At 38.6% G+C, this 26,469-nt stretch overlaps 2 protein-coding genes across 2 annotated transcripts; both read right to left on the minus strand.

Annotated features, from left to right (window-relative positions):
* Positions 1-193: 193 nt before the first annotated feature.
* Positions 194-21,603, minus strand: LOC143040504 (metalloreductase STEAP4-like). Its single transcript, XM_076211595.1, has 12 exons — positions 21,553-21,603; positions 20,597-20,745; positions 12,356-12,525; positions 11,913-12,027; positions 10,856-11,008; positions 9,660-9,798; positions 9,281-9,489; positions 6,991-7,121; positions 5,825-5,952; positions 3,826-3,901; positions 2,807-3,015; positions 194-1,405 (listed from the first exon to the last, which is right to left on the minus strand). Exons 1-12 carry the CDS (start codon positions 21,601-21,603, stop codon positions 1,274-1,276), a joined length of 1,662 nt encoding a protein of 553 aa, XP_076067710.1. The 3' UTR covers positions 194-1,273.
* Positions 21,394-26,389, minus strand: LOC143040369 (carbohydrate sulfotransferase 1-like). The gene is made up of 2 exons (XM_076211361.1): positions 25,944-26,389; positions 21,394-23,545 (listed from the first exon to the last, which is right to left on the minus strand). The coding sequence occupies exons 1-2, from the start codon at positions 26,138-26,140 to the stop codon at positions 23,284-23,286; spliced, it is 459 nt and encodes a 152-aa protein (XP_076067476.1). The 5' UTR covers positions 26,141-26,389; the 3' UTR covers positions 21,394-23,283.
* Positions 26,390-26,469: the final 80 nt, after the last annotated feature.

Raw genomic sequence — 26,469 nt, forward strand, 5'->3', positions numbered from 1 at the left:
AGTGACATTTACATGGACCAAGTCACTCAATATTCTTTTATGGTCTGATTCGATAAAATTATGTGAAGGAAGCTAGAATAAAACTGATAGAACTATCATTGAAAGTATTGATGGAAGGATGGACAGACTCAATGCACAGGGATGAAATAGCTGAGTGTAGCCCAACAAATAGGAGATGGAAATAAAGAATAAATAATACTTTATACATTTTAAATATTTTACATACAGAAAAATATAGTGTAAAAAACTAATTTAAAAAAAATCACTCACACACACAAACATACACACATGCAGTATATATGAATCCAAGTACATATCAAAAACATTTGTGTATATGACTATAATGAATTTATGTAAACAAACGCAATCTTATATACATAAGTGATTGTAAAATTGAATAAAATATATTCTTCTGCTCTTTGCTATTATGTAATGGTAACAAAATTGTGTTTAGAAATATTATATCTATTCATGTGTGACAATGTACAATACACAGTTTCCTACATCTGTATTACCAGATGCGACAGTTTCCTACAGCTGTGTTACCAGATACGACAGTTTCCTGCACGTCTGTTACCATCTATTCCCTCTTCCTATCCTCAGTTAAACTTTGTTTACTGTAAGTATTGTCTCACATTCTTTTCTAATATTTCTTATTGCGTATGGTTCCAAACTTCACTCACTTCTTTACTATTCTTTCTAATATTCTTGTTAATCTTCCTGTACAAATTTAGGTCAAAATTGGTTTATCAACAATTAAAGAGTGATAGACTTGGTTGCTTCAAGAAAAGATTAGATAACTTTACGGACAGGATTGAAAGGTGGTAATGGACATGGTACTCCCTAGTGTAGGCCTTATGATCTCTTGCAGTCTCCTCAATTTCTATGCTCTTGTGTATTTATCGGCTGCATCGGTGTTCGTGTTTTTAGTTTGTTTCGGATATCTTATTTTCGAAACTGAATAATTCTAAACTTATCTCCCATGAATAGCGATAACACACACACACACACATGCAGTCTATACGAATCCAAGTACATGATATTAAAACATCGGTGTATATCACTAAAGATTTTATGTAAAGCGTAATATTATATACATTAGTTGATGTAAAAACTAAAATTGAGAAAATAAATTCTTCGTCTCTTGGCTATTATATAATGGTAACAATACGGTGTTTAAAATCACACCTGTCTTATGATAAAAGGCATGGCTGTGTTATATGGGCAGAGGAAGAACAACACTAAGTCTCGAATGTCGCCGCAATGTTTTTGTTTACACAGATTCTGAGGGATCTGTGTTTAGTCGTTCGTAGCCTCTCCGAATTTTGCTGAGCGGGTTACCGATGCAAGGCGTAATGAGAGGTATCTTGAACAGAAGTGTGAGGAAGGGCAAGATGATGCAGAGCTAAAAAAAAGCAAAATATATATAAATTGTCAACGTTTCTGTAAGACAGTGTTGCAAAATACAACATATAGGAAGCTGGTCAGCGTAGTGCCCTCTGAGTAATTATCGACCACAACAAAACACAACCAACCAAAAGTCGGATATGGACTAAATATGCAGTTTGAAACGTTATATGATTAACGTTTACATTGTTTGAAACTTTGTTTCTCAAATCTGTTAAGTTTCACATAATTTGACGGAAAGTTAAGTCTCAACCGGCCACATCTACGAAATTCCGACCAAAGCGCAGGCCTGACATAAGATTCGATTATATTCCAGTAGCACTCAAATACATAATTCATTTTTTTTTCAAAGATAATTTTTTCTGTGGGATGTTTACATTAGGTAAGGTCAGGACACATCACGTTAGGAGCTATTGGACAACGTAAAATTCATGTTTAATATACGTGTTTGCGTGATTCTGGAATTTCACCCAAACCTAACCTAACAAATCCATAAGAAAAAAAGCAATCTTTGAAATAAACTATGGAAGTGAAATTTTGCTTGCGTGATACTGAAATATTACAGACGTCTCACGACATGAAACTTACAAATTTGAAAGACAAAGGTTCAAACGAGTGGTTACGTAATATACCCTAACCTACTCTAACGTAACCATTCCATAGAAGAAAAAATAGGTCTTTGAAATTTAAAAAAATGAATTTGTGCTTGCGTGATACTGGAATAATACCGACATGTCAACCTCCCGTCAAATTATATCGAACTCACAGATTTGAAAGACAAATGTTCAGACAATGTAAACATTGTTCAAATACCCGTAATTATACTAACAGCACATTTGGGCTGTGTCCGACCTCTGGCTGGTTTTGGTCTTGTTTCGACCGATAATTCGGGAGACCGCAAAAATTGTCAAGAAGAAATGTGAAAATTGAACAAATATTTAAACAAATGGGGTCGCAATGAGTATTATTTTTTGTAATTCGAGGATTACTCGGAAATCCTCGCCAAGAAAGTATTTGAACAAATTCTTTGACAAATGCGGTCTCAATTTGCCAGAAATTCCTTTCTTTTTCTTAAATCTGCCCTTATGCTGAACAAACATGTTTGAACTTAAGTAACAGAAAAAGAAAATAAAAACAACACCGACTCAAATCTTTGGTGGTGATTATTGCTTAAAATATGGGAGGGTATTTATAATTGGCTACCCTATTTGTCATTTACTTATTTACCAGTTTATATTATTTGTCTTGACAGATAATGTAACCGTGTAATAAATATGCAGTGCGCGCTTAAGAGATTAGATAACTTTATGAATGGGGATGACAGGTGGTAATGGATATACAACTGCTTAGTGTAGACCTTATGGTCTCTTGCAGTCTCCTGCACTCTTATGTTCTTTACCTGTGTTCCTCTGGGGAGAATGTAGCATCGGAAGGACACGGAGAAGATGTAATTGCCACTCAACAGCGCCACATGAGCGAAAGCCATGGCCAGCGCTAGCCACCCGATCTTGCTGTGCAGGAAGCTGAATTCCCGCCACGACATCGATGTCGTCACGGAAGGCAGAGACAAGATGCCGAGGATCACCAGTAGGAACCACAAGATAACTCCTAAAGGAGACAAAAGGACGTATATTCTTTGAGATCGAGTGTAGATGTCGAAAACTTTAGTTTCCCCGCCAGATTAAATTTAGACCAAAACATTGTAGAAGTATTAGTAGGATATTATCCAACTAAAAACAATATCTGGTTTTCAAAGCGTCTTCATGGCGTCCACAAATTGGTAAACGACAAGTTTCAGCCATTGACAACATTTGCTACTTTCGTGTATTTTGTCATAAATAGCAATAACTACAACTAATTGCGTTCCATTTTTTATCTATTTATTTATTAATGGCAAAAATTATGACAAGCTCTTTCTTGCCTTGTAGCCTTCAAAGAAAATCTGTCGTATGGTTCTATGATGTGCTTTTGTTTCTTGTGAATAACAGATCAAGTGCGGAAAAACATGAATGATTTGATCAATATATCAATAAATATGCATGTAGATAAATAAAAGAATAAAACGAGTGATAAAGTAGATTATAAATAGATACATAAATAATCAATAAATAAGTAAATGAATAAGGAGAGAAATAGATGAATAAAACGAGTAAATAGATAAGAAGGATAAACAGGTAGAAAAAAGAAACGAAGAAAGAAAGAAAGCGAGAAAGAAAGGAAAAAGAAAGAAGGAAATAAATAAACAAGAAATTAGAAAGGAATGCCACTTTTCAAAGACTGTCAGCCCTGTAGTAAAGGACTGAAGAGTTCCAACAACGAGACAACAGTCCACAAGTGTCGAGGTAGAAGACAGAGACACACAAGCCAGATAAGAAGGACACTCAAGTGTCTCGGAAACCAGTTGATAATATCACTAACCTGCCAAAATCTGGAGTTCAATAACCCAGGAGAAGTCCATCGCATGTTGTAGTTTCTGTATGATAGACAAGCTGCCCTGTTAAAAGAAAGAAAATATTGACTATGCAAATATGCATGTGTGTTTGTATTTATTTCAGTATGTATTATATATATGCCTATATGTATTCATTTATGTATGTATTTGCGTATGTGTGTAATTATATATGTATTTATGTATGTATTAATCACAAAGAACCCACAGTCGGAATAAAAGGAAACTTTAGAAGAAAGTGTAACTTCTATATTTCGGCTAATAGTTATAGCCCTCTTCAGGAAAGTACCTGCTATTAGCCTGCTATTAGCCGAAATATAGAAGCTACACTTTCTTCTAAAGCTTCCTTTTATTCCGACTGTGGGTTCTACGTGATTATTATTTACAAATGTGCTACAACATTTTGTCTAAGTGATTATGTATGTATATTTATGAATGTATGTATTCAAAGGATTACAAAGGATTACAAAGGCGGAGCATGCCGACAGGAGACCTTTTGATCCATATCTAGGTCGGATGCAAAAAAAAAAAAAAAAAAAAAAAAATCATATTAATAATAAATTAAAACTATAATAATGTAAATAACAAATAAAATACATAAATAAATGCATAGGTATAGTTGAATAACAAACAAACAGGTAAATAGTAAATGATAATAAATTGACATATAACTAATAATAAATGAAAATCAGACAGACAAATTATAGCAAAACAAAAACAAATAATATAACATAAATTATAATCATTACAGCATCTTACTTAGGTATTTATCTAAATGATTCTTAAAGCTTCGAACTGAACTACATTGCACTACCAGTGCAGGAAGTTTATTCCACTCATTAACTACACGGTTGGCAAAGTTGTTTCTACCTACTTCCAAATTGAATCTATTTCCGGACAGTTTGAGACCATTGTTTCTTGTCTGATTCTCATTCAATGTGAAAATTTTGTCATGTATGTATATATGTATGTATTCATGTATGTATGTATTCATGTATGTGTATATATGTATGTATCTGTATGTATGTATGTATGCACATGTTTTAAGTCATGTGTGTATAGAATTTATTGTGTCTGCCCAAACTGCATTTTTTCTATTTTATGCATATATTCTTTTTATCTTGTACGATATATCCCGAGGATAGTTTTTCTAACAATTGCTCGCAGGCGTTTTGGGCCTGCCATGATCACTTGCTCTTATGGAGAGTCTGTATGTGTGTGTGTGAATCACCATGGTCTTGGATCACGTGTTGGACTCGTGATCGACAGCTATTACCCTCCCGGAAGAGAGCTCAGAGCTCATGTATGACCGATCTATGGGTAATGCTGTGACCTTACACGCACGCACACACACCCAACTCCCCGTCCACGTGAGTTGGAGTAACGACCCGCAGCGCAGCGATATTGAAATTATTTCAACCTTAGACGGGATTCGAACCCGGATCGCCGTAGTGGCAGCCAGGAACTCTAACCATCTAACCACTGCGCCACGAGTCGTGTGTGTGATTCACCATGGTCTTAGATCACATGTTGGACTAGTGACCGAAAACTGTTTCCCCTCCTCCCCGGAATAGAGCTCAGAGCTCATATATGACAGATCTATGGGTAATGCTGTGACAGTTCATGTGAGTTGGAGTAACGGACCGCAGCGCAGCGATACTGAAATTATTTCACCGGGGGGGGGGAGATTCGAACCCGGACCGACGTGGTGACGGCCGGGAACTCTAACCACTGCGCCATGAGTCGTGTGTGTGTGTGTATGTATGTGTGTGGTCACCTACAGAAGGGTTGCACATGCCCATTGGCAAAACGATTCTCATATGAAACATTTCACGAGGAACCTGATGATGTGCATTGCTGTTTGCAAAACGAAACGTGCAACACACACACACACACACACACACACACACACACATACACACGCCAGTGATCTGGAGACGTGATTAACAGATGAGGGAGAGTACATACGTGTAGGCTTCCCATAAGAAGCACAAGAAGACCAATTTGCTTCCTGCTCCGTATCCACCTGTTAAGCCAGAGTGGGAAACGGGAGTATTTTGTGCCTCTCCACAGCTGCAGGTACGCCGCCAGAACACCTGAAGATAAAAAGAAAAAAGAAAAAAAGAGAAAATAATAATGATAATAACAATAAAAATAATTATAATAATAAATAAATAAAAATCAGGACCGTCTCAAGACCAATGGAGATGACACTACCTGTCTAGATGACAAACATCGTTTCGTTCATCCCGAATTGAACGATGTGCCTATGAGGCGTCCAGAAACAGAGGGGCATCCCCGCCACTTTTACCGGTTTCGCCTTACGCTTTTCATGATCAGTGCTTCACTCGAAATCAGTAAAAGTGGCGAGGATGCCCCTCTGACTCTGAACGCCGCACATATCCGCAAGATACTCTTTTATGAAATTGGCATTTATCCGAAAACTTGTCATCCTAGGCTTATTAATTTTCGAAAGAATATTGCATATCCTTTGAAATGAAGGCTATATTTCCATGAAGAAACACGAGAGGAGCGATAAAAATTTAGTCTTGAACTCCAGACACGAAAGATGAAAAGAACTAAAGATAATTTTGTGGTAATGTATTGAGCTGTACGCCAGTTGAGAACTATTTCACCCTTCTAAATATTTTGCCAGAGATGGTATATATCTTTTTAAGAAAAATGAAAATCATTTAATATCAGGGCCAACCAAACCTACCCATGTTGTAAGGGAGCTACGCAAATACACCCTTTGTTGTTGTTGTATTTATACAATTCTGTTTACAAATACTGTATGAGCTTGATGATGAGGAAAATATCATATCTAGAAATATATTAGCCATAAAAAAATTGTGGTAATTGTTGGTATACGATCAAACACAAGAATTTATTATTATTTTTATCAAGGTCATATCGTCAGCAAAAATCAACGTTTCTATCTATAGTAACAATATTGTACAGGAGAGATAAAGTCACAGTTGTGCTAAGAAATAGATTTAAGGAACGAACCAGAATAGAGAGGTAATCAAAGTTAGACGTGACCATCATTGCTTTCTGAATGGAAACCAGTTTCCAGTCACAAAACTCGTGTAATCAACCCCCATGAGGAATAATTTGCAAACATTTGACCTTACCTGGTGCATAGACGAGGGTGAGCTGCGTGATGGCAGCAACAGAGAAAGAGAGCTGTGTGTTGGTCAGAACGAGCCACTCGAATCGTTCTGGGAACCATTCGCCATCGGTTAGTCCGCGACACAACTGAAACCTGAGACCAACACAAGCCTGAGTAATTGAACGCGTCACACTAAGTCAGTGGTTCTTAGTCTCAGACGAAAGCATTCCAACAATGGTCCTTAACCTTTTTCAGTGCCCTTAGTACCCCTTGGTATCTCAGAAAATTTTCTCGTACTCCCATCCGATACAAATACAGGGCAAACATATGAAAGGGATTAGTGATACAAGCCTTGCTTTGCTTTATCATTGTAAATATACAGTATCATTGCACCGGCTATAATGTATCGTACCCCCAGGTTCAAGGTTTCGTACCCCAGGGGTTAGCCTCTAGGGCCTAGAGCAGCGTTTCTCAACCAAGGTTCCCCGGAACCCTAAGGTTCCGCAAAAGGTCCCTAAGGGTTCCGCGAGAACAAGTGAGATAAGCTAATGCACTTTTGATTTTTTATTTAATTTCATATACGTAATATAATTAAAAACGCACGACATATTCTTGGTTATTGTAATAATGTAATATAGACATCATCCTATCTAACCTATTATTACAAAGGGATTACAAAGGATTACAAAGGCAAAGCATGCCGACAGGAGACCTTTTGATCCATATCTAGGTCGGATGCAAAAAAAAAAAAAAAAAAAAAAAAAAAAATCATATTAATAATAAATTAAAACTATAACAATGTAAATAACAATTAAAATACATAAATAAATGCATTGGTATAGTTGAATAACAAAACAAACAGGTAAATAGTAAATTATAATAAATTGACATATAACTAATAATAAATGAAAATCAGACAGACAAATTATAACAAAACAAAAACAAATAATATAACATAAATTATAATAATTACAGCATCTTACTTAGGTATTTATCTAAATGATTCTTAAAGCTTCGAACTGAACTACATTGCACTACCTGTGCAGGAAGTTTATTCCATTCATTAACTACACGGTTGGCAAAGTTGTTTCTACCTACTTCCAAATTGAATCTATTTCCGGACAGTTTGAGACCATTGTTTCTTGTCTGATTCTCATTCAATGTGAAAATTTGGTCACTTTTGATGTTGTCAATTCCCCTTAAAATCTTAAAGACCTGTATCAAGTCACCTCTGAGTCTACGCTTTTTTAGGGAAAACAGATTCATGTGCTTAAGTCGATTTTCGTATGATTTATTTTTGATATTTGGAATCAGCTTTGTGGCTCGCCGTTGTACTTTTTCCAGTCTGTCAATGTCTTTAATGAGATTCGGTGACCATACGGAAACAGCATATTCCAAATGTGGACGAACTAACGATTTATATAGCTTGTTAATGAGTGATGGACTTTTGAAATCAAAAGATCGCGCAATCAGTCCCAGAATCTTATTTGCTTTCTCAGAGGCTGAAATACACTGCTTGGATGATTTGAGGTCGTTACTGATAATTACGCCGAGATCTTTTTCACTATCCACTTTTGTTAACGAATTTCCAAATAACTTGTAATCGTACTTACTGTTATTTTTACCTATGTGCATTACCTTGCATTTATTCGTGTTAAATTTCATTAGCCACTTTTCAGACCATTGCTGTAATTGATCTAAATCTTCTTGAATATCTAATTGGTTTGAGTGATCAATTGCCACTCCGCACAGTTTTGTATCATCAGCAAATTTGGAAACAGTAGATTTTAGTCCATGGTCTATATCATTTATATATACTATGAATAGAAGTGGCCCAAGAACGGAACCCTGAGGAACTCCACTTGCAACACTTTTCCATCCAGAAGTTTTTCCATTTAAAACGATGAAAATAAAACGAGAAAGATATGGTATATAGGTTCCTTGAGACATGCAATTTATCTTAAAGATTACGCAAGTTTCAGGGTGTGAGCCATGACCATTGGCTGTCTGGATCAGCTATTGTGAATACTTCTCATGACTATAAACAAACATTTGTTCTAAGCTTCTGTGGATTGCTTTCTTTATCATTACATCTCCAACTTGAAGTATATGTATCTAGAAGTGTAAGCTCGATTTTTTTTTTTTTTTTTTTTTTTTTTTTTTTTTTTTTTTTTGTATAGGGGTGAGAACAACCATATTCGATTTTCAGGAAGGATGATCAACGGAAAATATTGAGAATCATTGACTTAATCTATATAAAATTCAACCTTATAATTCACAAAAATACGATCAGACGTAGTTTGAAGCCTTACCTAAAGAGAAAGAAGAGCCAAACGAAAGCAAACAAGCCGGCTGATAGTTTGAAGGCAAACCTCCACTCGGGTGTGAAGAATCTGAGAGGCTGATCCTCGAGGCGCGATGTCCCCCCGAGTCCTCCAGAGTCCACTGGGATGAAGCCCAGATCCCTTACCACCTGGGCCACGGCCTGGCGAGCTTCCGGGTCGTCGCCACAGATGGGGATCTGATCAAAGAGAAAATGACTTAATTCACCTCTAGGTGAAGGTGGGTATGATTCCAGAAGTGAAGATCACAAGTTGAATGATCTGAACTTGAAAGGGAAAAAAAACCTCACTTATCTGAAACTGAACTCTTATTTTCGTTTGTCCCAGTTCTTGGCTCCTTCAGACTTACCTCCTTGCTGCCTTGGATGGCCCCAGTCTCGAGGCTGTAGGCGGAGAGTGTGTTCAGAGCCTTGACCACCCGACTCCCGGGCAGTGACGCCTGAAGCACCTCGGCGATGCTCTTCGGCCCTGCCTTCTCCTCAGGATGCCTGAAAGGGAAAGTAACTGGAATTGTTTTCTCGAACTCTCCCTTCGCCTTTCCAGAGAGTGTAAGTTAAGGTGCCAGTCTTCTGTATCGATTCTAGTGAATAATATCCATTCTATAAGACGGAGACCAAAACTACCGCATACTCAAGGACGGGTCTAACTATCGTCAGGTGGAGTTTAATGAATAAGACAAGAAAAGTGTACGTTGTATACAAGAATGAATCCTTTTCATCCTTCAATCTTGTTTGCCTACAAGCCCTACATGAAAATACGCTACCGGGCTACATCCATATATATATATATATATATGTGTGTGTGTGCGTGTGTGTGTGATATGGTTTAACGTTTCAAACTCACTCCTACCGGGAGGCAAGAACGTTGCCCCTTTACAGAGGAATTTGTAGCGTGGAATTTAATAAACCATGCCCTTGTTGTAACTTCGCCGGTGGCAGGGTTCGAACAGCCATCCCCTTGATCTTCGTCGCTAGTAACGACGCCCTAACCCGCTCGGCCAGCGATGTTAAGTAGCGGCTCATAACGCTTGGGATGGTATTCAGTAAACAGGAAATGTGGGAATTTCTCTGTCTGCCTATATCTATCTTCACACATACACACACGCACGCACCACTCGATGGCGCAATTATAAGAGTTCCCGGCCGCCACTACGGCGGTCCGGGTTCGAATCCCGCCCAGGGCTGAAATAATGTCAGTATCGCTGCGCTGCTAGTCCTTACTCCAACTCTCGTGGGCGGGGAATTGGGTGTATCTGTGTGTGCGTGTAAGATCACTGCATTACCCATAGATCGGCCATATACGAGCTCTGAGTTCTCTTCCGGGAGGGAAATAGCTGTCGATCACGAGTCTAACACGCTATCCAAGACCATGGTGAATCACACACACACACACACACATATGTATTTATACGTGTGTGTATATAGATAGATAAAGAGAGAACTTCCCACTGAACCCCAACTCAGACGTTGAGAGTCACGACTTCACATCGTCCCAACTAGCGACTCCTTCGGAAGAAGAAGAAGAAGAAGAAGAAGAAGAACTCACCTGTTGCTGACGTCAACAAGGATCTTGCAGCTGAGGAGGCGGGCAGGGAGATCCTGGTGACATTCGTAGGGCACTGCTAGGACCACTATGCGACTTTCGGGCAGGATCTCCTCGTAGGTCCCGATGGTACAGCCCATCTCCTCCACCATTCTCCTGAAGAGGACAAAAAGGAGGAACTTCAGGTCAAACTTGTGGAGTGAGGTGTTCTTTTTCGAAACCTTTGGCAATCGCGTGGATGAACTTTAATTTTTTTTTTTTTTTTTTTTTTTTTTTTTTTTTTTTCTTTTTTTTATATTGGTTTTCATCTTGACACGTCCAAAATGGACGCAAGTTCGAATACAACAGAACATAAGAATGAAGGAGAATGCAAGAGACCATAAGGCCTCCACTAGGCAGTTCCATGTCCATTACCACCTATCATCCCCATTTATAAAGTTACATAACCTCTTTAAAAACAACCGATAGTTTCAGCGCTCACTACATGGTTACTAAGTCTATTCCATTCATTAAACACTCTATTAGTAAATCAATTCTTGCCTGTTTCCTTCTTAAATCTAAACTTGTCCATTTTAAATCCATTACTGCGAGTCTTGCCCTGTTGTCTTAATATAATGACCTTGTCTGCATCACCCTTGTTGAAACCCATGACCCACTTGAACACCTCTATTTGATCACCCCACACTGCGTCTTTCCAGAGAATGTAGATTAAATTGTCTAAGCCTGTCCTCGTTAGATAAATTTCCGAGCCTATGTAACAATTTGGTTCTTTTCCTCTGTGCTCATTCTATTGAATCTATTGAATCTATTGATTCTATTGAATATATTGATTCTATTGAATTCTATTGAATCCATTGAATCTATTGATTCTATTGAATCTATTGATTCTATTGAATCTATTGAATCTATTGAATCTATTGATTCTATTGAATATATTGATTCTATTGAATTCTATTGAATCCATTCTATAGGACGGAGACCAAAACTGTACCGCATAGTCAAGGATGGTTCTAACATGTCTCCTTGCTTTGGAGCGCATGAAACAGGAGCTGTAGATTACCTGTTCTTCTCGGGGTCTCTGCTTGCCACGGCACCTCCAAGACCCGCCTGACGGAGGCGACTGGCGATGGCGCGTCCGAAGTCGCCACTGCCGAGAACGACCACGTCTTCGTCATCTGCAGAAACCATCGCACGAGTCAGAATTCTTTCGTCCTTGAAAGGTATTCTTCGTTTCTATTAATCTATTTATCAATTTGTTTATTCAGTTCCGTTTACGTTTTTCTATTTATCTATTTATTCATATTCTTATTTATTCGTTTATTTGTTTACTTTTTACTTATTTATTTATATAATTATTTGTTTCATCTACCTATTCATGCAAGTATATATTAAACTATCCATTCCTTTCGTTTTATCTTTTTTATTTAGTATTCATCTCTTCATCAATCTTACTCTATTCTATTTCTTTTTTTCATCAACAAACCAAATATCTCGTTGGCTTACCTGAAGACTGGAAGTCTTTCGTCAGCTTGGGATGGGCACAGAGAGGCTTCGTCGAGCTGGAAGACCCGTCCGTACCTACGGAGAGGTTCTCCGTATCTGTCGACTCTTTACGACCCTTAAGGGGAAAATGGTCAGTTTCCTTCATGTTCTTCTCCTTATCTTTCGTTTCCCTAAAAAGAAGCAACGTCATAGACAGGGTCCAAGTAGAAATAGATAATTTTGTTTCAGAAAGTAAATGGGTAAATAATAGAATATTTAAGTAGAATCAATAAGTTAGCAAACAAAATAAACTAAGTATACATAAATGACTAAACAAATAAATATATAATTGATAAATAGGTAAATAGATAAATAAGTGAATAAATGACTAGATAAATTGATGAATAGAAAAATAAATAAATAAATAGACATGAATAAATCAATAAAAAGTAAATAGCTATATTATGTATAAATAGACAAATAAACAAATAGATAAATGAATAAATAGATAAGTAATTAAATAGATGTATGAATAAATCTATAGACAAATAAATTAATAAATAGATAAGTTAATGGGTAAATAAATAAGTGAATATACAAATAAGGAAATGAATGAACATATGAATTGATAAATCAATTGGCACTATAAAACTACTCCTTATGACGTCAAGTCGTCTGTTCTCTTTCCGATATTAATTGCGTTGTTTTTGTTATATGACCAAAGGCGTAGACATACGAAAGGAAATAAAACGAGAATAAAAAAAATCGTTCATTCATGTCGACAGGTTTAAGTTGTCAGTTTGTCTATTCTTTGGCTAATTTTTTAATGAGTTATTGAGAGCGGAGGATTCTTTATGAAAGACAACGCAACGTCATAGTACATTCGTCCAACGTGCACGTAACCATATAATTGCAATTAATCACACACACACACACACACACACACACACACACACACACACACACACACACACACACACACACACACATAAAATGCAGCAACGATATGATCTCAAGAATAAAAGCACTGATATTGCCTATTGAGACAAACTGTCGACTTAGAATTGAAAACGTCATGGCGTTCGAGTGTATGAAGTAACTGGGTTTTACATTCATGTTGAAAAATTGTCATAATTTATCACAAGTAATGAATGGCTAAATTATTACTTATGGTGTTTCATATTTCAACAAAATTGCATATTTGAATCGTACCAAACGTAATTCTATATCTTAGTATTCTGACATATTCATCGTTATATTTCACGTTGTCCTTTTCATTTTAGTGACGTCACAATGTCTCAACATATAAATATAATAAAAAAAACATATAATTATATTTATGTGACGACAAATACACTTTATTATTTCATAAATCGTGTAACATAATTATTTCACCAAAATATTGCTTAGCAATCAAGGAATGCATGGAAGAACGTAAAATGCTTTCTAGAAAGTTTGTTAGCCTCTGTTTCTAGGATGTTCTACAATAAAAGGAAAAACAATACTATTGCAAAGACATTTTACATTTTTATTACCACTTTATAATCTAAAAGAATGTCTTAAATCTACAAAATCCATAAATACACATTTTCTGTATTTTCTGCGACAGTGAATATTTTCAATTGCGAATCAACACATCAGTAAATTTCAAAGTTTTATATCCACAATTACTGTAAATCATGTTCAAGAAGGATATATATATATATATATATATATATATATATATATATATACCTCTATGATATTTAATTCATTTACTTATTTATTCGTATCTTTATAAGGTCATATATAAACATAAGGTCACATGAGCTCATATATATATACCTTTACGATATTTTATTAATTTATCTACTTGTTCATATCTTTATTCATTTATTTCTATGAATCTATTCTTATTGATTTATTTATTTGTCTACGTGTTTTTGAGGCACCAAAAATGGGAATAGTCAAATTATGGAACTGTCACTCATTGTTTCACGAAATTCTGTTCATACTTCAATGAAGGTCCCTTACAGGGTACTGACGTCAGTAATCCTTACGGAGAAGAGTCACACAACATACTTTATTGACTGGAAATTAATGTTCACACACAAAAATATGAAAGTATATACATGTACACACACATACATACATACATACGTACATACATACACATGTGTGTGTGTGTGTGTGTGTGTGTGTGTGTGTGTGTGTGTGTGTGTGTGTGTGTGTGTGTGTGTGAGCAAAATTTTGACGCAGCCCGAAGGGATTTCTCCCCGTCCTCTCCTTTATGTGGGGGGACGGAGAGGGGGTCGCCGATTTAATGAAGCGGCCTTGCTGTGAATGTGCTGTGTCTTGCGACACTGCTTCTGACCCAGGGCGGTGGACAGGGTGCAGGGATGACCCGTCATCTAGGAGGTGCTAAGATGGGAGGGAGGGTGGAGGGGTGTGGAGTGTTTTCAGGGATGGAATGGGTGGGAATGATTTTATGCCTTTTCCTTTTTGGCTACCTCCCTAGTAAGGGGGGAAAAAGCCTTGGTATATGTATGTATGTATATATACATATATATATATATATATATATATATATATATATATATTATATACATACATATATGTATATATATACATATATATATACATATATATGTGTGTGTGTGTGTGTGAGTGTGTGTGTGTGTGTGTGTGTGTGTGTGAGTGTGTGTGTGTGTGTGTGTGTGTGTGTGTGTGTGTATGACATCCCTTCTGTGTGTGTGTATGTATTCACCTTGGTCTTTGGATCACGTGTTGGACTCGTGATCGACAGCTATTTCCCTCCCAGAAGAGAGCTCAGAGCTCGTATGACCGATCTATGGGTAATGCTATGACCTCTCACACACACACACACCCAACTCCCCACCCACGAGAGTCAGAGTAACGACCCGAAGCACAGCGATACCGAAATAATTTCGGCCCTGGGCAGGATTCGAACTGGGTACTGCGAGCACCACCGTACTTTCCAATCCAGCGCTCTACCAACTGCGCCACAACTGTGTGTGTGTGTGTGTGTGTGTGTGTGTGTGTGTGTGTGTGTGTGTGTGTGTGTGTGTGTGTGTGTGTGTGTGTGTGTGAGCGCGCACGTATGCGAGTGTATTCATCTGTTTGTTAATACATGTGTATGTGCACACACATAAATGCACGCGTACATTATGCGCACTTTTGTGTGTGTGTATGTGTGTGTGTGTGTGAGAGAGAGAGAGAGAGAGAGAGAGAGAGAGAGAAGCAGGCCTACACACGCACTTGTGCATGTGCATGTACATATGCGGGAGCAGGTTTGTTTGTGTATGCATGCATGCATGCAAGCATGTATGAGAGGCGATTTGTTCTCCAGTTTGTTTCTTCATGAAGAAAGCAGGCAAGCACGTACTTGTACGCCTCACTTGACCTCTCTAAAGAGATCTTCGACCTCAAGGAAGGGTTGTAGTGTGGATGCTTTTACCAAAATCCTCTCCAAGTTGATGATAAAGCAAAAGAAAATTCCTAAAATGACCTTGAAACTATGTTGGAGTCTTTAGAAACCAAAGAAGGTAGCTTAAATAAGGGTTTTCTTTTTTTAATCAACGGAAGAAATAATGAGAAATAATTTGATGATCAATTTGATTTTGATAATAACCGGGAAACGAGAAAAAGGACAAAAATTTAACTTCATCTTCTCTAGTCATGATGGTCTTCTGATAAATTGAAATGACCCCATCTCCTTTTAATTTAGGTTAGTCTAGTTCAGATTAGGTTAGGTTAGTTCAGGTTAGTTTAGGTTAGGTTAAATTAAGTTTGGCTGGGTTAGGTTAGGTTAGTTTAGATAAAATTAGGATGGGTTTGATTTAATTAAGCTAGGGTTAGTTTAGATTAGGTTAGGCTGGGTTAGGTTAGGTTATATTAAATCAGGTTAGATTATTAGGTTAATTTAGGTTGCTTTAGGGTGGGTTTCGCAAGATTTGGTTAGGTTAAACTAGGTTTCCTTAGGATAGGCTAGTATTAGACTAGTTTAGATTACGTTATATTAGATTAATTTACGTTAATATAGGTTGTTAGGTTAGTTATAGTTATATTTGGACGGATTAAGTTAAATACTAATCATACAAATGATATTTTGCGCAGATTGTGAGTTTGCTGCGCAGCAATGTCACAAATACTGTTTACGGGTCGGGTGACGATGAGTGAAGGAGGGAGGGAGGGGGAGGGGTATCTTGATGCGTTTGCAATGGTACACACACACATTGTGCTGTGCTTGTTGATGCATTTTTATCCTTGAGGGAACAAGGTGGCCTGAGTAATGCTTGTTGGTGTGAATAGACCTCTCTGTTGTCGACAAGGTGCATGGCGGTCGAAAATAAATCTATCTTGTGTACTAGTGGCAGAGTGAAAAAAGAAAACAAATGCAAGTAGGTAGGCAGTCACGAAGTCGTCGGCAAGACGACGCGACGGTTATGACACATCAGCAGTATGGTCTCAAGTCTTCCCGCTCGACAAACGATCCGTCTATGAAAGATCAGGCCTGGGTTTCCCAAACCATCTTTCTTCCTTGCCTCCCCTCACTCACTCACCACACACCTCTTTTGTAACATACTTGCATGATGTATCTACCACACCACACTCTACATTCTCCTTCCTTTTCCCTCTCCTTCTAACGTACCATATTTCTTATTATTATTATTATTACACGCATGAGTTACTGGTTCCATGTTTTCTGTAGTCAATATTTTAGGGAATAAGTGAAGACTTTAGTGATATTCTTACGAACTAATTCACTTCTAGTATCCCTCCGTCCTACTATACTCGGTGCATCGAAAACTGGCCGTTAGGGCGGAGCACGGAGATTCCCCCTGTGTTGCCACATATAATTATTTTATAATTCTATTTTATTTCAACTTTATTTTATGATTTTATAATGTTGCCACATATAATTATATTATAATTTTTTTGTCACACACCACCACTGAGGTATAAATCAAAGCAATGTTTTCTATACGAAGGTTTCGTTTCCTCGATTCGTGGACATGGCATCTGTGCGGGAGAGAGCGACGTTGCCACTCTATCCCTTCTCTGGCCACGCCCCCACACTGCATTCAGAAAACATTGCATCCACACGCACGTTCTCGCCATGGATAAATATTATATATATATATATATATATATATATATATAGAGAGAGAGAGAGAGAGAGAGAGAGAGAGAGAGAGAGAGAGAGAGAGAGAGAGAGAGAGAGAGAGAGAGAGGGAGAGAGAGCGGGCGGGCGGGTGGGTGGGCGAGCCGTGCGGGCCGTGTTATCTGTTGAGATGTGGCAATACCTGGAAATTCCCTAACCCCGCCTTAGCGGCCAGTTCTCGTTGCGTCTACTATACCACATCCTAAACATTTCATTTCCGTGACGCCACCTCTTTGTTTTCAACAGACCCGCACGGCCCCTAAACACTTCATTTGTACTTATATGAAATTATATATTATATAGAATCATATATCATATGTATTATATATAATTATAATTCATATACGAAACGCGTTAGGGTGATTAATAGAATTATACTCTGTATTTATGTAACAAAGGCGGAGCATGCTAAGAGGAGACCTCTTGGTCCATATCAAGGTCGGATGCGAAAAAAATATATAATAATGATAAATAAATAAATAAGTAAAATAAAGACTATAATAAAATAAATTATAAATTAAATAAATACATAGGTATAGTTAAATAATAACAAACAGGTAAATAATAAATAATAATAAATTCACATATAACTAATAGTAAATGAGAATCAAGCAAATAGTAATAAACAAACAGACAAATGATAACAAAACAAATGAATAATATAAAATAAATGACAGTCATTACAGCATCTTGCTTGGGTGCTTATTTAAATTATTCTTAAAACTTCGAACTGAACTACATTGCAGATACTTCCTCTTGGAATGATTTAATTATTCTTGTTAAACAATGATTTTTGAGGTAGTATTATCGCCAAGGACAGAGCCTCTGGTCATTGCTTACTAAATACGAAATCTTCTTACCCTCTCCTTCTGTTCCACCTCTTTCCTCATTCTCTCACTTTCCTTCCTTCCCCTCCGTCCCCTCTCTTCTCCTCCCCATCGTCCCCATCCTCTCCATACTCTCGTCACTCCACTTGACTCCTCTTCTTCTTCGGTGATCTAATGTTGCGGGATTCCCCAAGAGAATTCTGCGAATTCCTCTTCCTCCCTCTCCCCTCCAACTTTTTTTTTTTTCATCCCTGACTATTGTCACGTCACTCCAGAATCCTTTCCACAGTTTAGTCCAATTAATAAACCCATCGAGGAATTGCACTCTGCAATCGTCTTAAAGTCTGTTTATCCCAACTGAAACAAAAGATCGCTGAAAAAATATGATTGTTTCGATCTTTGTGAAAAAATTATTCTTTAACTTTGTAAGAAAGATAATGATGTAAAAAATACCACTGTTGAAAATGTAATTCTTTAACTCTTCTCAGAAAAGTAAAACATATTACCTATGCACACACACGCACGCACACACACACACACACACACACACACACACACACACACATACACACACACACACACATACATATATATATATATACATATCTATATATATACATATATATATGTATACATTCGGCTTCTTGTTTCTGGCTGATATTGCAAGACTATTTTATTAATATGTAGGACAGCCCTCCCCTTGCCTCCTTCCCCTCCCCTCCCTTCCCTCCACCCCCATCAAGGCTGTACTGAAGGGCTTCAATACGGACTGAACAAGGCAAAGGGTAGTTGCGGTGCCAAATTTCACTTGCAAGAACATAAGAACATAAGAATGAAGGAGACTGCAAGAGACCATAAGGCCAACACTAGGCAGTTCCGTATCCATCACCACCTGTCATCCCCATCCATAAAGTTGTCTAATCGTTTCTTAGAATGTAGAATTCATTCATCAACCCATCTCTTCATTCACTCATCCATCCATTCGTTCACTCGCTCATCTACCCATTCATCCACTCACCCACCCACCACTTCATCTGTCCATCCATTCATCCATCCACCTACACATCCATCCAGTCATCGCTGCTTCCACGACTAAAGCCATTTTCGAAACTCCAGGTTCAGTTACTACAAGTAATAAAACAGTTGTCAGAATGTATCGGACATGAAGCTTGAGAATACGTCAGACTCACGAACAATTAGGAACTGATCGTTCACTTTCCCTCTGATTTAACATTTACCTGGGATGTACAGAGTTCCATAAGATTGGTCGCAACCCTAAAGTTAGTGGCAGTTTGTGGATGCATTACGATTTAGTTCAGCGTTGAAGTGATCTCCTGGGCACCAAAGAACAGCAATACATAAGCAAGGGGTACATAGCGAAATCAACGCTTCAGGTCTTCGATCCCTGCAGAGACTTGACAGAGGAAAGACTATACGAGAACAAAGAAGCCCTTATTACTTTTACAAAGTCTTGATCGTTAGAAGTCTTCCTCAAGTCGAAAGGAGGAAGAGCCTGGGTTGCTAATAGAGGCTTTGTCCTTTGTTCTTTCATGATGTAAACATGAGTTGGTGCTATTCATCTACTCAGGCTTCTTGGGGTTCATGACACACGACTTTGAACCTTACTCTCTCTTTTCGTTTCGGTGGTTTCCCTTTCACAGATTACTACCATCACGTGATAGCCAGACTGAAATCTATCAAGGTCGTCAATGTGTTTACAAGAATCATTTGATCCCCTCTGGGCTGAAAGAGAAGCACCAATCGACATTGGACGTGAGAGGAACAACCTGTAGCAGGCGTCGTCGTTATCCTAGAGCTCAAATAGACGACTTCGTGGCTTTGTCTGCTTCAAGCAGTTCCTCTTATCAGAACCAAATCTTTTACTCTTAGGGGGGGAATGTGAATTTAGCTAAAGTGCTGAAAAAGGACCCAGACGTTGACATATTTGAGGTCACCACAAACATCAAACGTCTTCTTGTCAGACACAAAATAACAAACGTTAATGACCGCCGCCCCCCTCCCCGACAAAATCGCAAACATTAATGATTTTTCCTCAGCAAAATCGTAAAAGTTAATTATTTTTCCAACTTTTACACGTTTCATCATTAGTAATTCCTTCTTCACCATTTACATCCAAAGCCCACCTTAACCCACACTTTCAGCCAACATGTTTAGGAATCATTTGAGGCAAATTTGTTAACGTTAGCGGTTCTGTGACTGCTCATAAATACCTTCAAGACACAGCAGAGCCAACAGTAGTGTACAACTTACCTCTTGAGATGAGGAGGAGGCAAAAGGAGATTTGCTTGAGACTTGTGGTGATTACGTGGCGGAGGCACGGAATCGACTGTTGGACTTGGATACCTGGCACCCTCCGACACGACTCGGGTGCCACAGAGCCTCTGGTTGCCAAGAAGTTCCTTTCAAGACATCTAACTTTCTCAAGACAGTGTTGTCCTTTCTTTTATCATGCATTTATTGGCATATTTACCTTTTCAGGACACATTGTCTTTCTTATTAAGGGTAAGACGTTTTTACCTCCTCCTCCTTCTTTACCCAAGCCCATCCTCGTCATCCGACCCATCTCTTCCTCCTCCTCCTTCTCCTCCTCCTCCTCCTCCTCCTCCTCTTCTCCTTCCCAACTGTTGACCGCAGCTGGTGGTGGGAAACCCCACCTCTTTGTCATCAGTCTTCCAACGCCTTTGACACATTAACACATTATATATATTGTGTCCTGGGTAAGGACAGGCGATCGTGTTCATCTGAAGGGGAGAAGAAGACAGTCAGGGCTAAGTGGAGCCTCGATTCTGCCCTCCAGCTGAATAAAATCACATGGCGACATCCACAGCAATCAATGAGTCGAAGGGGGTGGAATGAGTGTTCAGTTCGAGTCCTGTCTTCCTCGTGACAGTCTCAAATTCACCTGATCTCCATCTCAACCAATAATAGCTCGTGGATTGAACAGGACCTTGATCGATGGAGATCTTTCGAGGAAAGGAGCCGTGTCTGTATACTATAATCGTTTGCAGCCAACTACAACGAGATCTGTCAACAATGCCATGGTAATGAAAGATGTTAACTTCTTACCAACCCCGTCTGATCTCGTACTCAACACTGCTTTGGCACAATGAATAGATTAACTCCTGATGAGTCAATAGCCTATTTGTATGCCCTCTATGGCGCCGCTACAGGGCATGAAGAAAGAAGTTCTGGAAGCTAAACGATACTTCAGTTCTGTGGTTGTGCTGAGGTGTCCTTTTGGGGCCAGCAATATGCATCTTTAGTCTTCTATTCAGGCCAGGATGGGTGGCCCCCTCCAGGACCGGAAAGGTATATCGGTAGACCTGCGTGAATTGAGCTTTTGTGTGAGGCACGCCCTCAGCTAAGCATCTACCGCCTGGGATAACACCGTACGGTCCGCAGCTGCCCTCCTCCACACACACACCAATGGATGGTGGTTGCATGTGAGACTTAAGACACTCAGTGCTGAATTGAAGCGACGTCTCGGTGTCTTAGGCTCCAATTGTCTTCGAAGAACTACAATATGTCGCTTTATTATTATTCAATTTATTTGTTTATCTTCAGACTAGCGACTGTCCTTTGAGATTGAGTCACAGCCTTTTACCAGCATAGTTTGTGAACGTCAGCTCCGGATGGTTTGGGTATGTAGCAGGCTTCTATGTTGATCCCACTCACAGGATAATCTCCATAAGAGACAACACTCGGTGGAAGAGACGAAAGGGACGCCCACAAATCTCATGGCTGTGCAAGTCGATCGATCCTACCGAGAGCTATTTATAATGGGAAGTGTAACTGCATGTTTGCTCAGACCGTTAGAATGATGCCTGCGTGTCAGTAAAGCGACGCGTCCCCTGGGCGTACGTTTTCAGTTTCTGATAACGACGTCGAGGTCCGGTGTATCTGTTACCGTCTGTGTTGACAGACAACCATGTTATCAATAACTTCGCAAGACCGTCAAACATGGTAGTTCTTTGCCAACTCTCGACCAATCATATTTTGTGTACAACTTGCTGTCCAGAACGCTGATTGGTTAAAAACGATCACAAACTAAATCAAAAGTCCATGTCCGAGGCGACCAATAGCTCAAAATTAACATTTTATACCTGTGAAACGTAACTAAAAAGTCATTTGATCACCTAAGAGAATGTAATATATAGCGCACCATAGCTTGTTTGTCTCAGATAATGTCTTGGATGTGATAGTGTGATGTTAGTGACAGATCTGGTAACAGTAGTAAAGATAATGTAGACCCATTGCCATTGGTAATGTTGATGTTGGAATTATAGGGGTGGTATTGGTGTCAATGTGAAAGCTGTAGTCGTAATGATAAATCGTGATGATGGTTGTGGTGTTTTGGCACTGGTGGTGTTATGGTAATAGTTATGATGGTGATGTGTTTGTGGTGGTAGTGATGATGATATATGGATTAGAGTAATACTGAGTGTAGTTATGATGACATTCAACTGGTAGTATGAAAAATTTCCCATCCTTTAGGATAATTCGACTGTTAAGATGATTTTCCTATTCTGTTGTATACTCCATAACCACACGAACTTTATGTTTTACTATATATCACTATGCATTTTCTTTTATTCCTACAAGACTAGAGTAGTGCTAGTATCACTATCAATATCACTGTCGTCATATGCAAAGTCACTGCAGTCACTCCCAGTAAAGTGGAATTTGGCTATTTACTGTTGAATGATGTTTGGATCCAAAGAAGACCTGCTTTGGTGTCGACAGCAATTTGAAAACAGGGCATGATGACAAGGTAAAATATCATAGTTGAACATAGAACAGGTATCTAGAGCTACGTTCATCCATAGTGTTTTACTCGCAAACATCTCCGTATGAGTACAGCCAGACCACCTGACACCAAAGGAAGTCCGTTTGAAAGTGGGGCAGATTGAACCATGTTCACGAAATATTCGAGGTATCTATTTTAACCCATCGGGTTTCTGAAAATAGCTCTCGGGATCCTCATCGTTAAAGACTGATAGGTTTAGATTCCGAGCGTGTTGGATATCATGGAAGACTCTGAATCCCAGGGCGCGAATGGCATGATCGCACGTGTCCTCGATCTGCTTCAGTTGATGGTGAACGATCTCTTGGCGCCATTTCTGCATCATGTCTTTCGAGTTACGGAAAGTGCTGTAAGGCACGTTCATGTTTCCTCTCTTCGTGTGCGTTTGAACAAACCTGTAGGGCAGACCAAGGCAAGGACAGATTAGTAAAAGAAGTGACCTTGCAATAGTAAACTCGTTCGCTACGGTGACGCCATGCCGCCCCGTTATACCTAAATCAAAATTAATCTGTTGAAATAAATGAAATAGGTAAATAAGTAAATAAATAGATAAATAGAATAAAGAATTAAGCACGTCGTCATGGCAAAAGTTTTGATGGGTATAATCTTAACATCCTTTTCAATGGTGAAATTCCCTCATTTGGAAAAGATAGTGCCGAGTCACAGAAATGATATCAGGCGTTAGAAATAAATCACACAAAAGCCTGTTTCCAGATATTTAAAGTGCATTAATATGAAAAGTGAGAATATTTCGACACAAGACACTACATATATATATATATATATATATATATAATATATATATATATATATATATATATATTATATATATATATATATATACCAAGAACCCCTTATCCTGTAGTTCAAATTGTTTACTTTAAACAACCTCTCTACCTTCTGACTCCCTCATCTTTCTCCACTTAACCACCACTCTCAGGTTCTATTCTATTCTATTAAAAAAAAAATCTGACACCACCATCCTCTATTCTCCAACAACATGGACATCTAAAACTCTTCCTATCCTTTCTTTAGACACTACTGCATAGTCCATTAATAATTTATCAACCCCCTTTTAAACCACCAACCTTTCCCATGTATACATAATTATGCTTGACTCTTCTTAAACACTGTGTTTGATATCATCTACTCCCTTTCTAAACACATATCCAACATCAATTTTTCCCTATAATTTTTACCTGACACTCCAGAATTTTCTATTAATCTATCCATTGGCTCATCCTTTGCTCTAGCATTGAGATCTCCTAACACTACTACATTGGCATTACCTCAAAACTCTGCTAGCACGCATGTAAACCTATTAAGTGCCTCCCTTTCCTCTTCACTATTACCACTAGGTCCATTTGCGATTACAAAAACCCACATCTCCCATCCCAGATTCATCCTTCCCCCACATTGACCTTTACTATACTTCCTTCCAGTCCACCACGTGCTTCCCTAACTCATCAACTTGCCAGCAGAGTTACTCTGTTCCTCCTTTGCCCCCTCCTCACTCCTGATATTCTCCCTGTCATACTCCCAAAATCAAAACCACCCCTCCCTTTCAACTTAGTTTCACTCAACGCTATCACATCCATCTTCCTTCTCACAAACATACTTCCTATCTCTTCCTTTTCACTCTCATCTGTGCCACAATCACGCACATTTAATGACCCAAATTTTAAGGTTCTGGTTGGAAATTTCCTCCCAGACCCTCTCATGCTTTGACTTCTCGTAGGATGAGTATAGAGAGGGCAGGATACCTAGTCCCATCACTCCGTCCCACTTTGTCGCCTTTTAAGACTCGTATGGGAACAGAACTCTTTCCTCCCCCTACCACAAAGTACACAGGGGAAATATAATCTAAAAAGTAGCAAAGGACGGTTCCAGAGGATCAACGTAAAAGTGGGGATAGTCGTAGTACAAAAAGGTAACATCATTCCTCTATGAGTAGAAAATTTACTCTAACATAGACAAATGATGTGTGCTTCTAGTCCGTAGGTGCACCCCAAAACAGTCCATATAGCATTAGATGCATGCTACTTTGCAATTGATACTGCACAGTAACATACAGTCAATACCTCAGTATTAACTAGACATATATATATATATATATATATATATATATATATATATATATATATATATATATATATATATATATATGTGTGTGTGTGTGTGTGTGTGTGTGTGTGTGTGTGTGTGTGTGTGTGTGTGTGTGTAATATATATATGGCCTCAAGCTGCCAGAGCAAAGATTTAAGCTAAAGGAAGTTTGAAACGACTTCGCATACCACGTAGTCGATAAGTAGATCAAGCTCCCCGCAGAGGCGGTTGAAATGTTTGACCGAAGAGTAGGAAGACACAATTTTGCCAAGTACGTAGTGAACTGAATAAACAACTAAATGATATGCTTTAGTGTGTGTTAGTTGGTTACTTTGCTTGTTTATTTGATTTTGTTTGGGTTTTCGTTTACTTTTTGCTGCACCCAACTTTGTTATACATCAATGTAACTTCCTGATGATATACTTTGCCACTGTAACCGCACTGCTTTGCACAAATTGAGTTGATCTCACTCACCTGAAGACTTTATCACGAATTTCGATGTACCCATGAGCTTCTTGAGTTCGGAGCACCAGTAAAGTTTTGGACGAAAACTAATCCAACTTACCTGATGACTTTGGCAGGGATTTGGGAGTAACAAAGACTTTGGCAAATGAAGTTAACCCCAGCGTTCGCCAGGATTTTGTCTGGGGGAGCAAAGATTTTGACAAATGAAGCTGAGTCGTCGTACCTGAGGACTTCGTCAGGGGTTTGAGAATAGCCCAGGAAATTGATGACTCTTTCTCCCGCCTCACTTGGGTTGAGACAGATGTCTTCGTAGCGAATCTTCATGTACCTACAAAACATGTGTAACATCAGTGTCATATGCCCCCATGTCTCAGACCATGAAGTTCTGTGCAATAGGACCCAAACAGAGTGATATGACATAAACCATAGGCATTGCTTTTCTTTATATGGACTTACTTATATTTACATTCGTAATCCTAGTTTGATTGCAACTCTATGAAGATAATAAGATTCACATCATGACAACATATTCTAAGACGAACATTTACATTTCTGGTCTCACCGTACAATGGATACGAATATATGGCTGGGGAATTATATGATTGACATCAATTGGGAGCATACGTCGGGGTAGGAGACGTCATTTCACTTACACCCAGCGAATATTCTCTACGGTTTCTCCGTGTCAGCCTATTTGTACCCACCCTTCCCATTCCAAACAGCTTTCGACAGGTAGGGTCGACTTGCCT

The sequence above is a fragment of the Oratosquilla oratoria genome, chromosome 28 (genome assembly GCF_046742065.1).
Source record: "Oratosquilla oratoria isolate Oo_2021 chromosome 28, ASM4674206v1, whole genome shotgun sequence".
Taxonomy (NCBI): Eukaryota; Metazoa; Arthropoda; class Malacostraca; order Stomatopoda; family Squillidae; genus Oratosquilla; species Oratosquilla oratoria.